General features: G+C 44.8%; 2 protein-coding genes across 2 annotated transcripts; one reads left to right on the top strand and one right to left on the bottom strand.

The window, feature by feature from the left end:
• Nucleotides 1-9,053: 9,053 nt before the first annotated feature.
• LOC103634196 (protein ALP1-like) lies at nucleotides 9,054-10,539 on the bottom strand. The gene is made up of 2 exons (XM_020541182.2): nucleotides 10,280-10,539; nucleotides 9,054-10,205 (listed from the first exon to the last, which is right to left on the bottom strand). The coding sequence occupies exons 1-2, from the start codon at nucleotides 10,516-10,518 to the stop codon at nucleotides 9,173-9,175; spliced, it is 1,272 nt and encodes a 423-aa protein (XP_020396771.1). The 5' UTR covers nucleotides 10,519-10,539; the 3' UTR covers nucleotides 9,054-9,172.
• Nucleotides 10,540-11,163: 624 nt separating this feature from the next.
• LOC103632921 (uncharacterized) lies at nucleotides 11,164-16,281 on the top strand. The gene is made up of 2 exons (XM_008654633.3): nucleotides 11,164-12,126; nucleotides 16,034-16,281. The coding sequence occupies exon 1, from the start codon at nucleotides 11,382-11,384 to the stop codon at nucleotides 12,036-12,038; it is 657 nt and encodes a 218-aa protein (XP_008652855.2). The 5' UTR covers nucleotides 11,164-11,381; the 3' UTR covers nucleotides 12,039-12,126; nucleotides 16,034-16,281.
• The last annotated feature ends 819 nt before the right edge of the window (nucleotides 16,282-17,100 follow it).

The raw sequence follows: 17,100 nt of genomic DNA, 5'->3' as shown, positions 1-17,100 counted from the left end.
CAGAAAGCAAATTGTAATCTAAAGAATCTACAAGAAAAACATTAGAAATGGAATGGTCAGGAGATATAGCTATTTTACCAAGACCTTTGACCAAACCTTGATTTCCATCCCCGAATGTGATAGCTCGTTGGGGATCTTGGTTTTCTCGTAGGAGGAGAACATCTTCTTCTCCCCTGTCATGTGGTTTTTGCACCCGCTGTCGAGTATCCAACTTGAGCCCCCGGATGCATAAACCTACAAAACAAGTTTAGTTCTTGACTTTAGGTACCCAAATGGTTTTGGGTCCTTTGGCATTAGACACAAGAACTTTGGGTACCCAAACACAAGTCTTTGACCCCTTGTGCTTGCCCCCAACATATTTGGCAACTACTTTGCCGGATTTGTTAGTCAACACATAAGATGCATCAAAAGTTTTAAATGAAAGGCTATGTTCATTTGATGCAATAGGAGTTTTCTTAGGCAACTTAGCGTGGGTTGGTTGCCTGGAACTAGATGTCTCACCCTTATACATAAAAGCATGATTTGGGCCAGAGTGAGACTTCCTAGAATGAATTCTCCTAATTTTGCTCTCGGGATAACCGGCAGGGTACAAAATGTAACCCTCGTTATCCTGAGGCATGGGAGCCTTGCCCTTTACAAAATTGGACAATCTTTTAGGAGGGGCACTAAGTTTGTCATTGTCTCCCCTTTGGAAGCCAATGCCATCCTTGATGCCAGGGCGTCTCCCATTATAGAGCATACTACGAGCAAATTTAAATTTTTCATTTTCTAAGTTATGCTCGGCAATTTTAGCATCTAATTTAGCTATATGATCATTTTGTTGTTTAATTAAAGTCATGTGATCATGTATAGCATCAATGTTAACATCTCTACATCTAGTACAAATAGAAACATGCTCAACAATAGATGTAGGGGGTTTGCAAGATTTTAGTTCTACAACCTTAGCATGCAATATTTCATTTTTACTTCTAAGGTCGGAAATAGTAGCATTGCAAACATCAAAATCTTTAGCCTTAGCAAGCAATTTTTCATTTTCATCTCTAAGGCTAGCAAGAGTAATGTTTAATTCTTTAATCCTAGCAAGCAAATCATCATTAACATCTCTAGGATTGGAAGTTGAAACATTACAAACATGAGAATCAACCTTAGCTAACAAATTAGCATTTTCATTTCTAAGGTTGTCTATTGTCTTATGGTAAGTGCTTAGCTCACTAGATAGTTTTTCACATTTCTCAATTTCAAGAGCATAAGCATTTTTAACCTTAACATGCTTCTTATTTTCTTTAATAAGGAAGTCCTCTTGGGTGTCCAAGAGATCATCCTTTTCATGAATGGCACTAATCAATTCATTAAGTTTCTCCTTTTGTTGCATGTTGAGGTTGGCAAAAAGAGATCGCAAGTTATCTTCCTCATCACTAGAAGATTCATATTTAGTGGAGGATTTAGATTTAACCTTCTTTTTGCCGTCCTTTGCCATGAGGCACTTGTGGCCGACATTGGGGAAGAGGAGTCCCTTGGTGACGGCGATGTTGGCGGCGTCCTCGTCGTCGGAGGAGTCGCTTGAGCTTTCGTCGGAGTCCCACTCCCGACAAACATGGGCATCGCCGCCCTTCTTTTTGTAGTACCTCCTCTTCTCCTTTCTTCTCCCCTTCTTGTCGTCGCCCCTGTCACTATCACTTGATAATGGACATTTAGCTATAAAGTGACCGGGCTTACCACACTTGTAGCAAACCTTTTTGGAGCGGGACTTGTAGTCTTTCCCTCTCCTTTGCTTGAGGATTTGGCGGAAGCTCTTGATGACGAGCGACATTTCCTCATTGTCGAGCTTGGAGGCGTCGATTGGTTGTCTACTTGGTGTAGACTCCTCCTTCTTTTCCTCCGTCGCCTTGAATGCGACGGGTTGAGCTTCGGATGTGGAGGGATCATCAAGCTCGTTGATCTTCCTTGAGCCTTCGATCATGCACTCAAAACTCACAAAATTCCCGATTACCTCCTCGGGGGTCATTAGTGTATATCTTGGGTTGCCACGGATTAATTGAACTTGAGTAGGGTTAAGGAAAATAAGAGATCTTAGAATAACCTTAACCACCTCGTGGTCATCCCACTTTTTGCTCCCGAGGTTGCGCACTTGGTTCACCAAGGTCTTTAGCCGGTTGTACATGTTTTGTGGCTCTTCTCCTTTGCGAAGCCGGAAGCGACTGAGCTCCCCCTCGATCGTTTCCCGCTTGGTGATCTTTGTAAGCTCATCTCCTTCGTGCGCGGTTTTGAGCACATCCCAAACCTCCTTGGCGCTCTTCAACCCTTGCACTTTGTTATACTCCTCTCTACTTAAAGAGGCGAGGAGTATTGTTGTTGCTTGAGAGTTGAAGTGCTTGATTTGGGCCACCTCATCCTCATCATAGTCTTTATCCCCTACGGATGGTACCTGTGCACCAAACTCAACAACATCCCATATACTTTTGTGGAGTGAGGTTAGATGAAATCGCATTAAATCACTCCACCTAGCATAATCTTCACCATCAAAAGTTGGTGGTTTGCCTAATGGGACGGAAAGAAGAGGTGCATGTTTAGAAATGCGAGGATAGTGTAGGGGGATCTTACTATACTTCTTGCGCTCTTGGCGCTTAGAAGTGACGGATGCCGCGTCGGAGCCGGAGGTGGATGGCGATGAAGAATCGGTCTCGTAGTAGACCACTTTCCTCATCCTCTTTTTCTTGTCCCCACTCCAACGCGTCTTGTGAGAAGAGGATCTCTCCTTCTTCTCCTTTTGGTGTGAAGAAGACTTCTTCTCCTTCCCTTTGGAGGAGTTCTTCTTCTCATTTCTCTTGGTGCGGGACTCTTCCGATGAAGTGCTCCCATGGCTTGTAGTGGGCTTTTCGCCGGTCTCCATCTCCTTCTTGGCGTGATCTCCCGACATCACTTCGAGCGGTTAGGCTCTAATGAAGCACCGAGCTCTGATACCAATTGATAGTCGCCTAGAGGGGGGGTGAATAGGGCGAAACTGAAATTCACAAATATAAACACAACTACAAGCCGGGTTAGCGTTAGAAATATAAACGAGTCCGCGAGAGAGGGCGCAAAAACAAATCGCAAGCAAATGAAGAGTGTGACACGCGGATTTGTTTTACCGAGGTTCGGTTCTCGCAAACCTACTCCCCGTTGAGGAGGCCACAAAGGCCGGGTCTCTTTCAACCCTTCCCTCTCTCAAACGGTCCCTCAGACCGAGTGAGCTTCTCTTCTCAAATCAAAGCCGGGAACAAAACTTCCCCGCAAGGGCCACCACACAATTGGTGCCTCTTGCCTTGATTACAATGGAGTTTTGATCACAAGAACAAGTGAGAAAGAAAAGAAGCAATCCAAGCGCAAGAGCTCAAAAGAACACGACAAATCTCTCTCGCTAATCACTAAAGCATTGTGTGGAGTTGGAGAGGATTTGATCTCTTTGGTGTGTCTAGAATTGAATGCCTAGCTCTTGTAAGTGGTTGAGAAGTGGAAAACTTGGATGACTTGAATGTGGGGGTGGTTGGGGTATTTATAGCCCCAACCACCAACTAGACCGTTGGTGGAGGCTGTCTGTTCGATGGCGCACCGGACAGTCCGGTGCACACCGGACATGTCCGGTGCCCCAGCCACGTCACCAATGCCGTTGGAGCTTCTGACATCTGGGCCCGCCTAGATGTCCGGTGCACACCGGACATGTCCTGTTCATTGTCCGGTGCGCCAGTATGGGCGCGCCTGACTTCTGCGCGCGCAGTGCGCGCATTTAATGCGTCGCAGGTAGCCGTTGGCGCCGATGTAGCCGTTGCTCCGCTGTTACACCGGACAGTCCGGTGAATTATAGCGGAGCAGCTCAAGTAAATTCCCGAGGCTGGCGAGTTCCTGAGGCCATCCTTCCTTGGAGCACCGGACATGTCCGGTGTACACCGGACAGTCCGGTGAATTATAGCGTGAGTGCCTCTGGAAATTCCCGAAGGTGGCAAGTTTGAGTCGGAGTCCTCTGGTGTACCGGACACTGTCCGGTGTACACCGGACAGTCCGGTGCCCCCAGACCAGAGGAGCCTTCGGTTGCCTCTTGGCTCCTTTGTTGAATCCAAAACTTGATCTTTTTATTGGCTGAGTGTGAACCTTATACACCTGTATAATCTATACACTTGGGCAAACTAGTTAGTCCAATTATTTGTGTTGGGCAATTCAACCACCAAAATTAATTAGGGACTAGGTGTAAGCCTAATTCCCTTTCAACACCGGACACTGTCCGGTGCGGATTTCTTTCCTTCTGTGGCGTAGTCGACCGTTGGCACCTGGGAGCCGTTGGCGCACCGGACACTGTCCGGTGCACACCGGACAGTCCGGTGCCCCCTCCCGACCGTTGGCTCGGCCACGTGTCTTGCGCAGATCGCGCAGCCGACCGTTGGCCCGGCCGACCGTTGGCTCACCGGACAGTCCGGTGCACACCGGACAGTCCGGTGAATTATAGCCGTACGCCGTTGAATTCTTCCCGAGAGCGGCAAATTCGCACGAGCCAGCCTGGCACACCGGACACTGTCCGGTGCACCACCAGACAGTCCGGTGCTCCCAGACTGAGCAGAGTCTTGGCTGCTCGAGCCAAGACATTTCCAATTGTTCTTTTCCTGTTTCCAGCACTTAGACACAATACATTAGTTTCTAAAACAATGTACTAAGTCTGAGAAACATACCTTTTGACATGATTTGCTCTTTGACCACCACTTTGCATAGATTAACACAAAAGCACTTGCGTTGGTACTCAATCACCAAAATACTTAGAAATGGCCCAAGGGCACATTTCCCTTTCAGATATGGCCGCCCAGTTGGCCGGGAACAAACCAAGCTTTTGAGGCTTAATGCATACAAAAATAACAGTACATGAATCTGGATCCAGTGGATTTAGAAAGGCATACAAAAATAGCTAGTACATGAATCTGGATCCAGTGGATTTGAAGTCTTGGTGATATAAGAACCCTAAAAATAACAGGAAGAACCAGGATGTACACAACCACAAGAGATGGTACTCAACCCTAAAAATAGTACTCAAGATTCTTAGATCAAGACGAAGAAATCGTGACAGGGGAAGAGGGCAAGAGATGGTACTCAAGATTATCAGATCTAGATGAAGAGCTCAACAACGGAGGGAGATGGCAAGAGATGGTACTCAAACCTCCTTACCTTTTGATGAAACCTAGAAGAAGCCTCAACAGCGGAGGGAGAGCTCGAGGGAGAGAGGGAGAGCTCGAGGGCGAGTGACGGCGAGTGACGGCGGTGACCGATGGCGCTAACAGCAAACCCTAGCAGGGGGTTCGCACAATCAAACCGAGAGTGCACAGAGCAGAGCTCTCTGGATGGGACGGAGAGGAGACTCGGGAGAGAGGAGCTCGAGGGGGAGGGAGAGCTCCTGGTTCCTACTGTCGGGGCGAGAGGAGCTCGAGGGGGAGGGAGGCTCGAGGGCGAGAGGAGCTCGAGGGGGAGAGGAGACTGGGGAGGGCGAGAGACTGCGCGCCGCGTGACTGGGGAGAGGAGACTAGGGAGGGCGAGAAACCCTAGCGCGTGACTACCGCGAATGCCGAGCGCCTGGCTCTCCAGGAACGCACAAAACGACCGTATCTGGCGGGCCTGGACGAGACCGTGAATTTGCACAAGCGTGGCTTGGCCCAAACATAGGTTCAGTCAACCAAACACATGATTCATTTTGTTTTTGCATCTGATGGGCCATGCACCCATGGACGCGCCCAACCAAACAGGCCGATAACGAATCAGCTAGTCAGACAAAAGCAAAATCTTTAGACTGACTGCAACGCTCCCCCCTTCGCACCCCCTCCCCTATCATTGTTCACGGTTTAGGGGTTACTGTTCACCCCTTCCCTCCGCAGCGGTCGCCGCTATCCGCCTCCCCTCGCCGCGGCCCTCTTCTCTCTCACGCCAGATGCAGGGCGTCACTGTGCACTCCCCCTCCACTTCTTCGCGCGGAAGAATCCGCCCGCGGCACCGACCGGAAGCTTCGCGGTCGTCTTCTCTCCTGTTCGAGGCGCCTGCGTTTCGGCGATTCGCGACGAGGCGACGGCGATTCGGGCGCGCTAGCGTGCCGGTCCCCGTCGGACCTGTGGACGACGAAGTGGAGGTGGTCAGCAAGCTGCTCCGGTCAAGACCGAAGACGAAGCGGGCGCAAATCCGGCTCCGTCCAGGTTCGTCGCGACCGCTTGGTTGCTTTCCCCGTCCGACCATCGACGCCTTCATCGGATCCCCAATCCAGCAGTTCGATTCGTCTTATCCCCGCCCAAATCTTCGGATCTTGAGGTACGCCCTTCGACCCGTATTGTTTATGTTAATCTTCCGCACAACTTTGAACATCTTATTACTACGGCAATCCAGTAATCCTTTGAACCGTAACAAATTTCATCCGAAAACAAACGATGAATCCCCAGTTCACAAATTTCCGCGGATCTGGTGTGCCTATTAGGGTTACACAATTGTAAGGTACTCACCCGCTGAATGTCTTTCAAACTTGGTCGAACTGAATTTGGTTGTGCTTACTATTCGGGCCACAGGTTCTTCACCTGCCATTATTTTGTAATCCCTACACTACGGACTTGCTTGCATACTGCCTTCAAGTGTAGTCTTCTCGAATTAATTTAGGATGAACACTGTCCACAACATCAGCTCATTTTAGTAAATGTACTAGAGTGATTAATAGTTGGGTGCCCCACAATGTGTTACTTCATCGAACTCAGTGTAATGTTCATTGTTTATTATCCTTTTTAAAACTCTCATTGACATAATCAGAGGGGGCATTACTTCTGAACTTAGTATGCCTCATGTTCATTCATATTGTTAGGTGTATGTGAACCCTTATTGTGTTCCTCTACTACCCCCCAATTTGTTTGTCACCCTTGTATACGAGTGGACGATACTGAACTATTGTCCACCTTCATATAGTAGGTTTCTATATTGATACAACAACTAATTTATTTGTGTTGTAGTAATGTGTATAACCCTCACTTTTTTCACAATATCTTCCCATTAACATTATGTTTTCTTCAGCAAGTGATGGTATGAGCAGACAATTCTTCTTACAAGGAGTGCATTGTTTGTTACTTATCTCCTTAACTGTTTTCTACAAGACTTACATCAAACATTTGTTACTGCTATACAATGAGTGCATTGCTTGTATTTTGAGTCCATGACCACATGAAACAACAATATATCGAACTAGTCAAATTTTGCAGTGTTATACTAATATAAATATGTTATGTTCCATGCTTCAATATGACTGCTACAATTGAAATCTTTACTTGTTGCATGCAACATCATTGATAAATATGTTGGGCTGTTTTCAATTCGTTACGCCTGTATGGTTCATAAGGAAATCGTAGTGTTTGTTCATATATTATTCTTTGCAGCACAGTTCCGAATGGCATCCTCGAAAGAAGATACCATGAAGTCTTTGGTTAAAGTACTTGTCGACTGTGCCGAGGATGCCACAAAATCCCTTCGTGGATTAGTAGATCATGCATTAGACCACATGCATGACGAAGAGATATTAGCTAGAACCCTCTTTGCCATGAAAGAAAAACTTGATTTGCTTCACCAAGATGCCTTAGAGGCAAAAGTCCAAGCTTTTCCTAAAATTGCTAAGTACGAGGGGGATGACATAAGTGTTGAACCGACATCTCCTGCGACCCCTCCAACAGTTACTGAACCATCTGTCGACGAAGAGGAGTTCTACTGCCCGGATGTGAGTGACGAGTGGTACTTCAGCGACTCAGATAGGTCAACTCGTAATAGCTATTGGAATATTTATTAGTTCACTGTATTCCAGCTGTACAAGCAGGATTTGCTTTTGAACATCCCAGTACTCGGGTTGTCGTAGTTGTCATGTTGTCGAACTAGTCGTGTCATGTATGTCTAATTCTCCATGCTACCTCGTCAGCTTAAGTTAGTATGATGTCCAGAACGTTGTCGTCTGTGAACTAAGATGAATCTTAAATTTTCTGATGCTACTCCTTAATAAGTTCATTAAATTATGGTTCTATTATTTCAGTGTCTTTATATGGTTTGTCTTAAGTTTAACGTACCTCGTTTTGTCGATTGGCTTCAAAGTGTATCATATGACTAAATGTGTGCCATCTCCACATATCCTAGCATGGACCCTGCCAGCAATGCGACATCGTCGCAGGCGATGTCAAATCCCTCAAATGCCCAGCAATTTCCACCACCACCACCCTTATGGCCAACGGGCTACATGCAGCAGAATCCAGTCGATTGCAACATCATGGGAAACATTAATTTTCCTAGTCCTGGTCAAGGTCCAACTACAATGTGGGCTCCAATTCAGCCAGGGATCAGTGGAAACACCAGAGACTGACAGTGGATCCGCTGGACTCTCAGGAAAAAGGCCCCGTGGCCGTGATTACAGTAAAGCTGAGAGAAAGAAAGTTGGTTCATCTTCGTCCCCGGAGTACTTAAGCAGATTACAAGAAATTACTGAGAAACAAATACAGAGGTCCATAGAAAAGGGGAAAAAAAGAAAAGACCACTGAAGAAGACATGGAGATACAAAAGAAGAGATTGGACTTGGAAGCCCAAAAGTTAAGCATAAGACAAAGGGAACTGAAACTAGAAGAACTGAAATCGGCAGAACAACGTTTGCAGATGCTGTTGTCGACAAATGAAGAAGATGTAGATCCTGAAGTTTGGGTTGTGATGAAGGAACAGAAAAAAAAATTGCAGCAGTTCATATTTACTTTTGAGCAATCATGAACGGTTCTCTTCGATGTGCGCATGTGCTGTTGAGACTTGTTGAGACAATTTTAGGTTACTTCGTTTACGAATTTGTATTATGCAGAACAGTATTTGTTTGGTCGAACCAGTGTATCTTAAGTTGTTTGCTGTTGTATTAGACAATAATGAGCTTCGATGTCATAAATGTTTGAACAAGATTATTGCCAATCGAATGGTATGTTATAAATTGTAGAAGAAAACATGAATTCTGATGTTGCGTTGTGTGTGCTACAATAAAACCTAGTATGTCAACTAAAATGTAGTCGGCTGTATGGAAAATTTGGGAAACGTAGCTTATTTATTCGAATACAAACTTAGACGAAAACACATAACAAGTACTGATAGTAACTGCGAACTCAACAGCTACGACACATAACTATTACATACTTCCACGGCGATTCCATAAGTGCTCGACAAGATCATTTTGAAGGGAGCACGATCTATCTTGGCGACGTAGATCAAAGTGGTTAATAACCCATTCGGCACGGCCTTCCGCTATTATTTGAGATGAATCAATCCTTGAAGAGTTGTCTCCGAAATCAATGTTTGCAGCAAATGGCCCTTCGTCTTCAACGATCATGTTGTGCATGATGATGCAAGCCGTCATTATCTCTGTCAAACGATTACGATCCCAACCATAAGCTGGTCCACGGAGCACCGCCCACCGGGCTTGAAGTACTCCAAATGCACGCTCAATATCCTTTCGGCAACTTTCCTGCATCTGAGTGAAGTAGACTTTCTTTTCCTCGTATGGGTGTCGGATTGCTTTCACAAAAGTAGGCCAGTTGGGGTAAATACCATCAGCGAGGTAATAACCGAAGTTGTACGCATTACCATTAACTGTGTAATTGACAGGTGGCATTCGACCAGTAGTGATTGGGTCAAATACGGGGGATCGGTGGAGCACGTTAACGTCATTGTTTGTCCCAGGCATGCCAAAAAATGCATGCCAAATCCATAGATCATACGTTGCAACTGCTTCAAGTATCATCGATGCCCTACCATTTCGACCACAAAATTGACCTCGCCATGCCGTTGGACAGTTCCTCCACTCCCAGTGCATGCAATCGATGGATCCCAACATGCCTGGAAAACCCCGCGACTCACTATTATGCATGATGCGAGTAATGTCATCTTGAGTTGGAGTGCGTAAATACCAGGCACTAAAACACTCAATGATTGCGCGACAAAAATGATGAAGGCATTCCCTAGCCGTTGATTCCCCAATTTGAATATACTCGTCTACCGCATCTGAAGGTAAGCCATAAGCAAGTATCCGCATGGCCGCACAAACTTTTTGTAATGGTCCTAGTCCGGCCATACCAGTTGCGTCAACTCTTTGTGTAAAGTAAATATCGTGTTGTTGAAGACCATGCAGAATGCGGAGAAACAAAGGCCTACTCATGCGGAACCTATATAAATGGTATTGCATAATTGTCAAAACTTGAACAAATGATAACATAAGACAAATGTATGAAGTGCGCACCTTCTACGAAACACATGCGGTGGATACACTGGGTTAGCGGCGAAGTAGTGATGTTGGATGAGGTTTTCTCCAGCGAAATGATCTCTGTGAATGACACGGCGGGGTAGACCGGACCGTCGGCGGTGAAGGTGTTGAGCCGCAATGTTTAGGGTTAGTAGGTTGACAAGCAAAAGAGTTTCATCCTCACTATCACTCGAATCACTCGAAGCAAACTCATCTTCCGTATGGCTCGGAGACATAACGAACTATGGATAACTTGATTCACTCAGAACTATGGGTGAAGAATATGGGAGAGGTTCATTGAATATATATAGGGGAGAGCAAAGGCGGGGGGGGGGGGGGGGGGGGGGGGGGGGGAAGATGGCTTCCATTGAAAGCCATCCGTGGCTTCGTATGAAAGGCAACGGTGTCTTGCATCGTAAGATAGTCGTGGCTTCCACCGTACGACTGAAAGGTTTGTGTTCCAAAGTAAGTGTGCTTCAGAAAAGTTCGTGCACATATGAATGGAACAATTCCGAACACCGCTAAGGTTCATTAATTGTAAATGAAATTTTGTAAGAAGGATTACAATTAAATATTCTAATATTTGATTTTGTACATAGTATGTGTTAATTAAGAGGAATAATTAAAAAAAAATTTTGTTAACCAAGTTTCATCTAGTAATCAAAACGTGTTGAAAAAAACAATAAAAATAAAAAAACAAGTTGGTTATGTTAGTTGTAGGGAAATGTATATTTAATGAGTAGAGGGATATGTAGGGGAATATTTAGGGGGAACGGTTGCGGGACGAGTAAATTTAGGGGAGAGAATCTTGCTGACGTGGCTGCATAGTAAGATTTAGGGGGAAAAATTTAGAGAAACGGCTGCGGATAGTCTTACAACTAATTAAGCAGTCATTGTAGGCGTCCACATTCGGCTGTGTTCTGCATCCGAAAATCTCGGTCGCGATAGCCTCTCTATCCCGCGGCCGCCACCTCCAGAATCTTGGTCGCGATAGCATCCCGCAGCCGCCATAATCCTCCCAATCTCGCGCTCCCCTGTGCTCCGCGGCCTCCACATTTCACGCAGCCCTGCGCCGTGTTCGTTCGCGAGGTTGGGGCCGATGATGGCGGCGGCGGGGCGGCCTCCGATTTCTGCGCGGCGTCCACATGCGGCCGGCTATGTTCTGCCTCCGGAAATCTCGGTCGCGATCGATAGCCTCTCCATCCCGCGGCCGCCACCTGATCTCGCGTCGCGCGTCCCCACCGTGCCCGCCGCACACGCCGCGATGAGATCCTGGATCCCCCTGCGACATCCTCCTCCACCGCGCCATGGCCGCCCCCGACGTCCTCGCGTGCCGCTCCCCGAGGTGGCGGGCATGGTGCGCGCAGCTATCGCGGGGGTCACGACGGCGACGCGATTCCAGGAGCTGGTAGACTGGATGGAGGAGCGGAAGGCGGCATTCAGGGACGACGGCAAGTGGACAGAGACGGTGAATCTGGGGCTCAGGAGCCCCGCGCTCATCATGTTCGGGCTGCTTCAGTTCGCCATCGACAGGGACCTCGGGTTCGGGAAGACCAGCCTCGTGCTGCCCTGGGTGCGCCATGGCCGGCTGGGGTCCGCGTCCGTGACGGTGGTGCCCTGCCCCAACGGCGACGGGTCGTGGTTCTTCGGCGGCACTAGGATGTGGTCGCGGCTCATGGAGGTGGTCGAATCCGATCCTTTGATGAAGCCGACAGCGAACCCGAGAATGGTGACACCGGCGGGATCCCGTCTGTGACCCTAAACCGACGGGAACTGTGAACTCGCGCTGGCGGTACCTGCCATTACGGTGTACGGGTATCGTCACCATCATCATCCAGATCCAGGTGAGACCCCATCCTTTGGCCCCTGCATTTCGCATTGTGGACATGGGTGTGAAATTGTTTGGGAGCTATGGAGAGCGTTACCATGTCCATGTCGTCGTTGGACCTGTCCGTGGGCAGGATTCCTGAGTAGAGCTCCCTTGGCAGGCCATCGCTGGGCCTCTACCTCCTCAGTGGCTGCTCGTTCGGGTTGTCGTACTAGATGCCAGCGCTCATGACGGAAATGGAGCACCCCTTGATAATTGACATGGCGGCGTGTGCCATGGACGAGCTCATCTGGCTCGCCCAGGCCGGCAAGCAAATCTGGGTCAAGGGAATGTCCGGTGACGCGAGGGATTTCTCAGCTCAGACGCCTACCGATCTGTTTATTTCCTACAAACGCTCCCCAAAAGTTCCAAATAATTCTTCCGCCTCTGCCAAGTTCTCTAGAATCCCCAGGTTGATGCTGCCCCTGCCCATCGATTGGATCTTGTTCGATTTCTCTGTTCTGCAGATCCTGTGTGCATCCGCTCCAGGTAGTGGCCCTTTGCTCGGCTTCCTTCCTCCTTCGTCCATGCTTGGATGATTCAATCTGCGCTAATTTTGAGTTCTTGCCCTTGTCTAGCGTCAAAGACTAGCTAGAACTTGAATTTCCAGTTGCATGGTTCATTTTTATCTACTGTTAATACATCACATTCTTATGAAGCCGTAGAACTCTTTTTTCCTACAATGGTAACCTAATGATTATCTGAGCACAATACTTATTACTACAGTGGTATATATGTGCTATATGTATCACAAGTAATACCAATGGTCACATCAATTAGAAATCCTAACACAGATCAAACTCAATAACCTGGTGTGCCCTCGCCCAATGTATATGAGCAATGCAAAGGACGGGAGCCTAATTGATAAGCAACTAACAATTATTTCTAGAGTGGGATGTACGCACTACATTTGTAGTGGAAATAAGATTAGCTCATGTGATTCCAAGTATACAATAAAAAGAAAAAGTATGGAGAATATCGTAGGAAACTGTATTAAAAACTTATCATCGGAAACATAATAGTCCAATGCAAAGAAAGAAAAACCAACTAAAACTCAACTTAATCATGCATATATATATATAGTTATTAGCACATATGTACTTCACTAGGAGTTAAGGAGAGGCTCATGCATGATCACCGCCTACTCGTGCTTAGCTTTTGATCATTAAAAGTTATGTAATTAAATATTTATAGGAATAGTAATTTTTCTAAATGTTCAAGGAAAAAAATAAGAGCAGCTAGCTCCTGTCTCACGTTTCGTCAAACAATAAGGACAAGTTCAGAAGCCAAGGCATATCATTTATTCTCTAAGTGACATATACATGTGTAGAATGGTAGCATATATTGATTGGCTATAATGGGTTTGGCCAACTAACAGTAAAGAAATCCCTATCTGGAGAAGCGGTAGACAAATTTCTTCATTCATGAACTCAATTTCTTCATTCATGAACTCAATTTTGCCCTTAGTAGTTGAGTGGTCCCAGAAACAACTCAATTTGAATACTGCTCTTATTGCTATTATTTTCAAAGCAAAATTTACAAAACCAATCAAAAGAAGAATATAGAAAACTCAAGTGACCTGACCTACAGTTGGTTGCTTCTAAGATAGATGTCAGAATTCAGAAGCAAGTTCTTCTTACCTTTTTCCTGGCCTCAGCCTCGTCCTTCTCTGCTTCCAAAGCTTTATGTTTCTCCTCTAATTTTGTGTAGAACTGGGTAATAACAACACTGTCACTACCAGACCCTTTTTGGAACAGAAGTGCTTGCTAGGAGATACCTAGGTAATAACAACACTGGGTATGAAGCTACATATATCCTCAAAACCACAGTTACACAATGGCGCCACATGTTTTTTTCCAGAAAGAATGGAGGGGGTATTCCTGTGTGCCATCAGACACAAACACATTCAGATAATAAACTCTATCCTGCATAATGGACATCTGTTTACCTTTTTCTGAAATTTCAGAAGCAGTGCGAGCTTTGAGCTGTTCCATAAAATTCTTCAAATTTCTTGACTGTTTCTGTTCAGCTAGAGACTGGATAATAATGCAAGATTGTTCTTCTAAATGTCTCTTGGCAGAACCAATTTATTTTCAATTTCTTGACAATGATGCTGCATATTCAGTTTAGCAGTATCAACAAATGAGCAGGACTCATGAAATTTTCCCAGTACAACAGTAAGAAATATCAAAGCTTCCCAACTCTCCACTGTTTGTAGCTCAAGGGACCTATAACTACCCAGTAACTCATTCTGCAGTTGTCCGATAAGAATATCTTTGGATTCTAAATCTGATGGGTAAATTTTGTAACCATCCAAAGAAAATATTTATATGGAATGTCCGGGGTTTGAATTCTCCATCCAAGCAACAATCTGTACGAACTTTCGTTGATTCCGTTGGAGCAGACATTGTATGCCTGCAAGAAACCAACATACAAAATATTTCTAGAGGAACTATCTTTGCTATTCTTGGAGTGACTTTTGAAGAATTCCTCTTTTTACCTTCCTTTGGGGCTAGCGGTGGTATTCTTTTAGCCTGGAAAAGGCATGTGCAAGCAACAGGGCATAACAGAGTGGGCTCTTATTCTGTCCAATTCCAGCAGTCAAATGGCCAACCTTAGTGGTTATCCGGTGTCTATGGGCTTCGGGACATTGATGACAAGATTCCATTCTTCCAAAAGCAACTGCTATGGTAAAAAAGGTTTCATTTTTAGTCTTTTTGGCCAAAATTGGAGGGATTCCAGGAAGTAGTCTAGGAAGCGTGGGCATCGGGTGGTGGTAGCTCCTGCCCCTTCCTGACTCTTAAGTTGAAAGCCACTGCACGTGCCCTTCAGAGGTGGAGTGATAAAAGAATGCCGAGGTAAGGGCTGTAATTTGTGTGATCGTTTTTATCACTCTTTTTATCGAATTGTTACATCCAGAGTCATCACTGTACTCTAAGGTCCCGTTTGGTTCCTTTAGTCTAGGGACTAAAGTTTAGTTAGGAGACTAAAGTTTAGTCCTATCATGTTTGGTTCTAGGGACTAAAACTATTCAAAACACATTAAATGAATTATAAGGGGATTAAAATACCCCTTAGCATTCTCCCACCATAAGTGCAGCTGAAATAAAGGAGGGGCAAAAGTGGAATTTATATGGTTTAGTCTCTTTTAGTCACCCCTTGAGGGACTAGAGACTAAAACAGTTTAGTCCCAGTTTTAGTCCCACACTTTGGCAATTTAGGGACTAAATGAGGACTAAAATAGAGGGACTAATCTTTAGTCCCTCAAACCAAACGAGGTCTAAAACAGTCTGAACAATAGAGTGTTTTCGCTTACACAATTACAAGTGTACTACGAGTCATAGATAGTTGTGAAAGTGCCTGAATGTACTTCCGAATTAGTATAATGGACGTTTAGCATATTATATATGTTTCTGACTTAAAAGTTATTGCAAGCTGAAATAACGAACAAAGTGTGTCCACCCTTGTACATTGTCTGTTTCTCAGCACACATCAAGCAACTTCCATCCTCAATCTCTCTGCTAAGTCAGGACGCATTAAAAGCTTGTTTTTTGGACAATAGCCACAAAACCACATGTGAACCGTATATTGCCTGTTAGTTTATACATGTGAATATATAAAATATATGATGCATGTGTTACTAGAATTTTCTTATTGTTTTTAGTAGCATATAGTGGTGGGTTTCGAAGAACAATATGGTTTTATGGAACCAACTCAATAGAATTAGGATTAGATGGATTGCGGTACGAAATGGGAGTTCATACTTCATATAACTATTTCTTATTCGTGCTGATATTTTTTGGTGTTCATATACCTATTCATTATGCGTCGTTTGCTTGGTACTTGCACATGATTCTGTCGAATTGTCCGTTACATGGCTCACAGGTTTTGGCCCCAGTTCATTGATTTGCTTGTTGGTACCGCTATTGACCATCCAATGCAGTGTTCTCAAGGTCCAAAGTACGTGGACCTTCAGTTGGTGTAATCAGAAGCAATATCCAAGATATTCATTATGCACTTCTACAAAATGTAATGTAATCCTAAGTGTTCATCCTTTTATTTTTCTTGAGTGAATGAAATGTTACTAAAATTATTCATTTTCCAGATATTTACCATGTGCCATATTCTTTTTATGTTGTGTTACTTCGTGGTAGTTGCAAAGTGTGTCTGTGTGTGTGGATGGTCTAGGCGCCTACCATATTGAATAAACGATAAAGAAATCAGCTTCGGCTGCGTGATTATGTTCAGCACGATCACGCTAGGCATTGGATAAAATATAAACAAATGATATATATCCACGTGATTTATCTTGAGGAGCAAATCGATTGTCTCACGTGCATAGATGCAGCGAGATTCGTAGGACAGGTCTTCTGTCGTGCCGCTGGTACAAAGGAACTCCAATAAACCGAATGTTTTGTCATAGATCCAATCAAAATAAATAGGGAATATATCCACTTATTTTTTGACGTTTAAAACCAAACTACAATCTATATTTATAGAGCTCTTGAAAAACTCACAAATTTTAACTTCCAAAATTATTTAGAACCTTTTTAAATCTGTGATTTAGAGAACTAAAATTTACATAACTTCTAGAGTTGCTCTAACACTTTAGTCAGGAACGTGCAAAGAGGGACATTTTTTCTTAGGCTGTTTCTAGCAACGTCTCCTAAATTTCATCCCCTAAATGGATATTCCGTGTCCTTTACAGCATATTCTAAAGAGATTTTGTACTCTATATCTTCTCTTCCATCAGCATCCTCTAAATTACATCCTCTGTATGAACAGTGTTACCAGACTCGTATTCTACATTTTTTTGTATCGAACGCATAGGAAAAAGGTAGTTCGTATGTCTCAGTATTAAAACACAGTACACATTATTTTTTCGTGACTTAAAATAAAATGCCTTTTTAATTAAAAAATTTTGTATGCATCTTATGGTTATATTAATTGAG

Source organism: Zea mays, chromosome 7 (assembly GCF_902167145.1).
Source record: "Zea mays cultivar B73 chromosome 7, Zm-B73-REFERENCE-NAM-5.0, whole genome shotgun sequence".
NCBI lineage: Eukaryota > Viridiplantae > Streptophyta > Magnoliopsida > Poales > Poaceae > Zea > Zea mays.
This window is presented reverse-complemented; position numbering and strand designations above follow the sequence as displayed.

Excerpts from the sequence above, each read along its gene's own strand:
- LOC103634196 (XM_020541182.2), bottom strand. The coding sequence starts at position 10,518 with ATGTCTCCGAGCCATACGGAAGATGAGTTTGCTTCGAGTGATTCGAGT. Across the intron at positions 10,206-10,279 it reads CCGCATGTGTTTCGTAGAAG|GTTCCGCATGAGTAGGCCTT; the intron begins GTGCGCACTTCA and ends CCATTTATATAG.
- LOC103632921 (XM_008654633.3), top strand. The coding sequence starts at position 11,382 with ATGATGGCGGCGGCGGGGCGGCCTCCGATTTCTGCGCGGCGTCCACAT.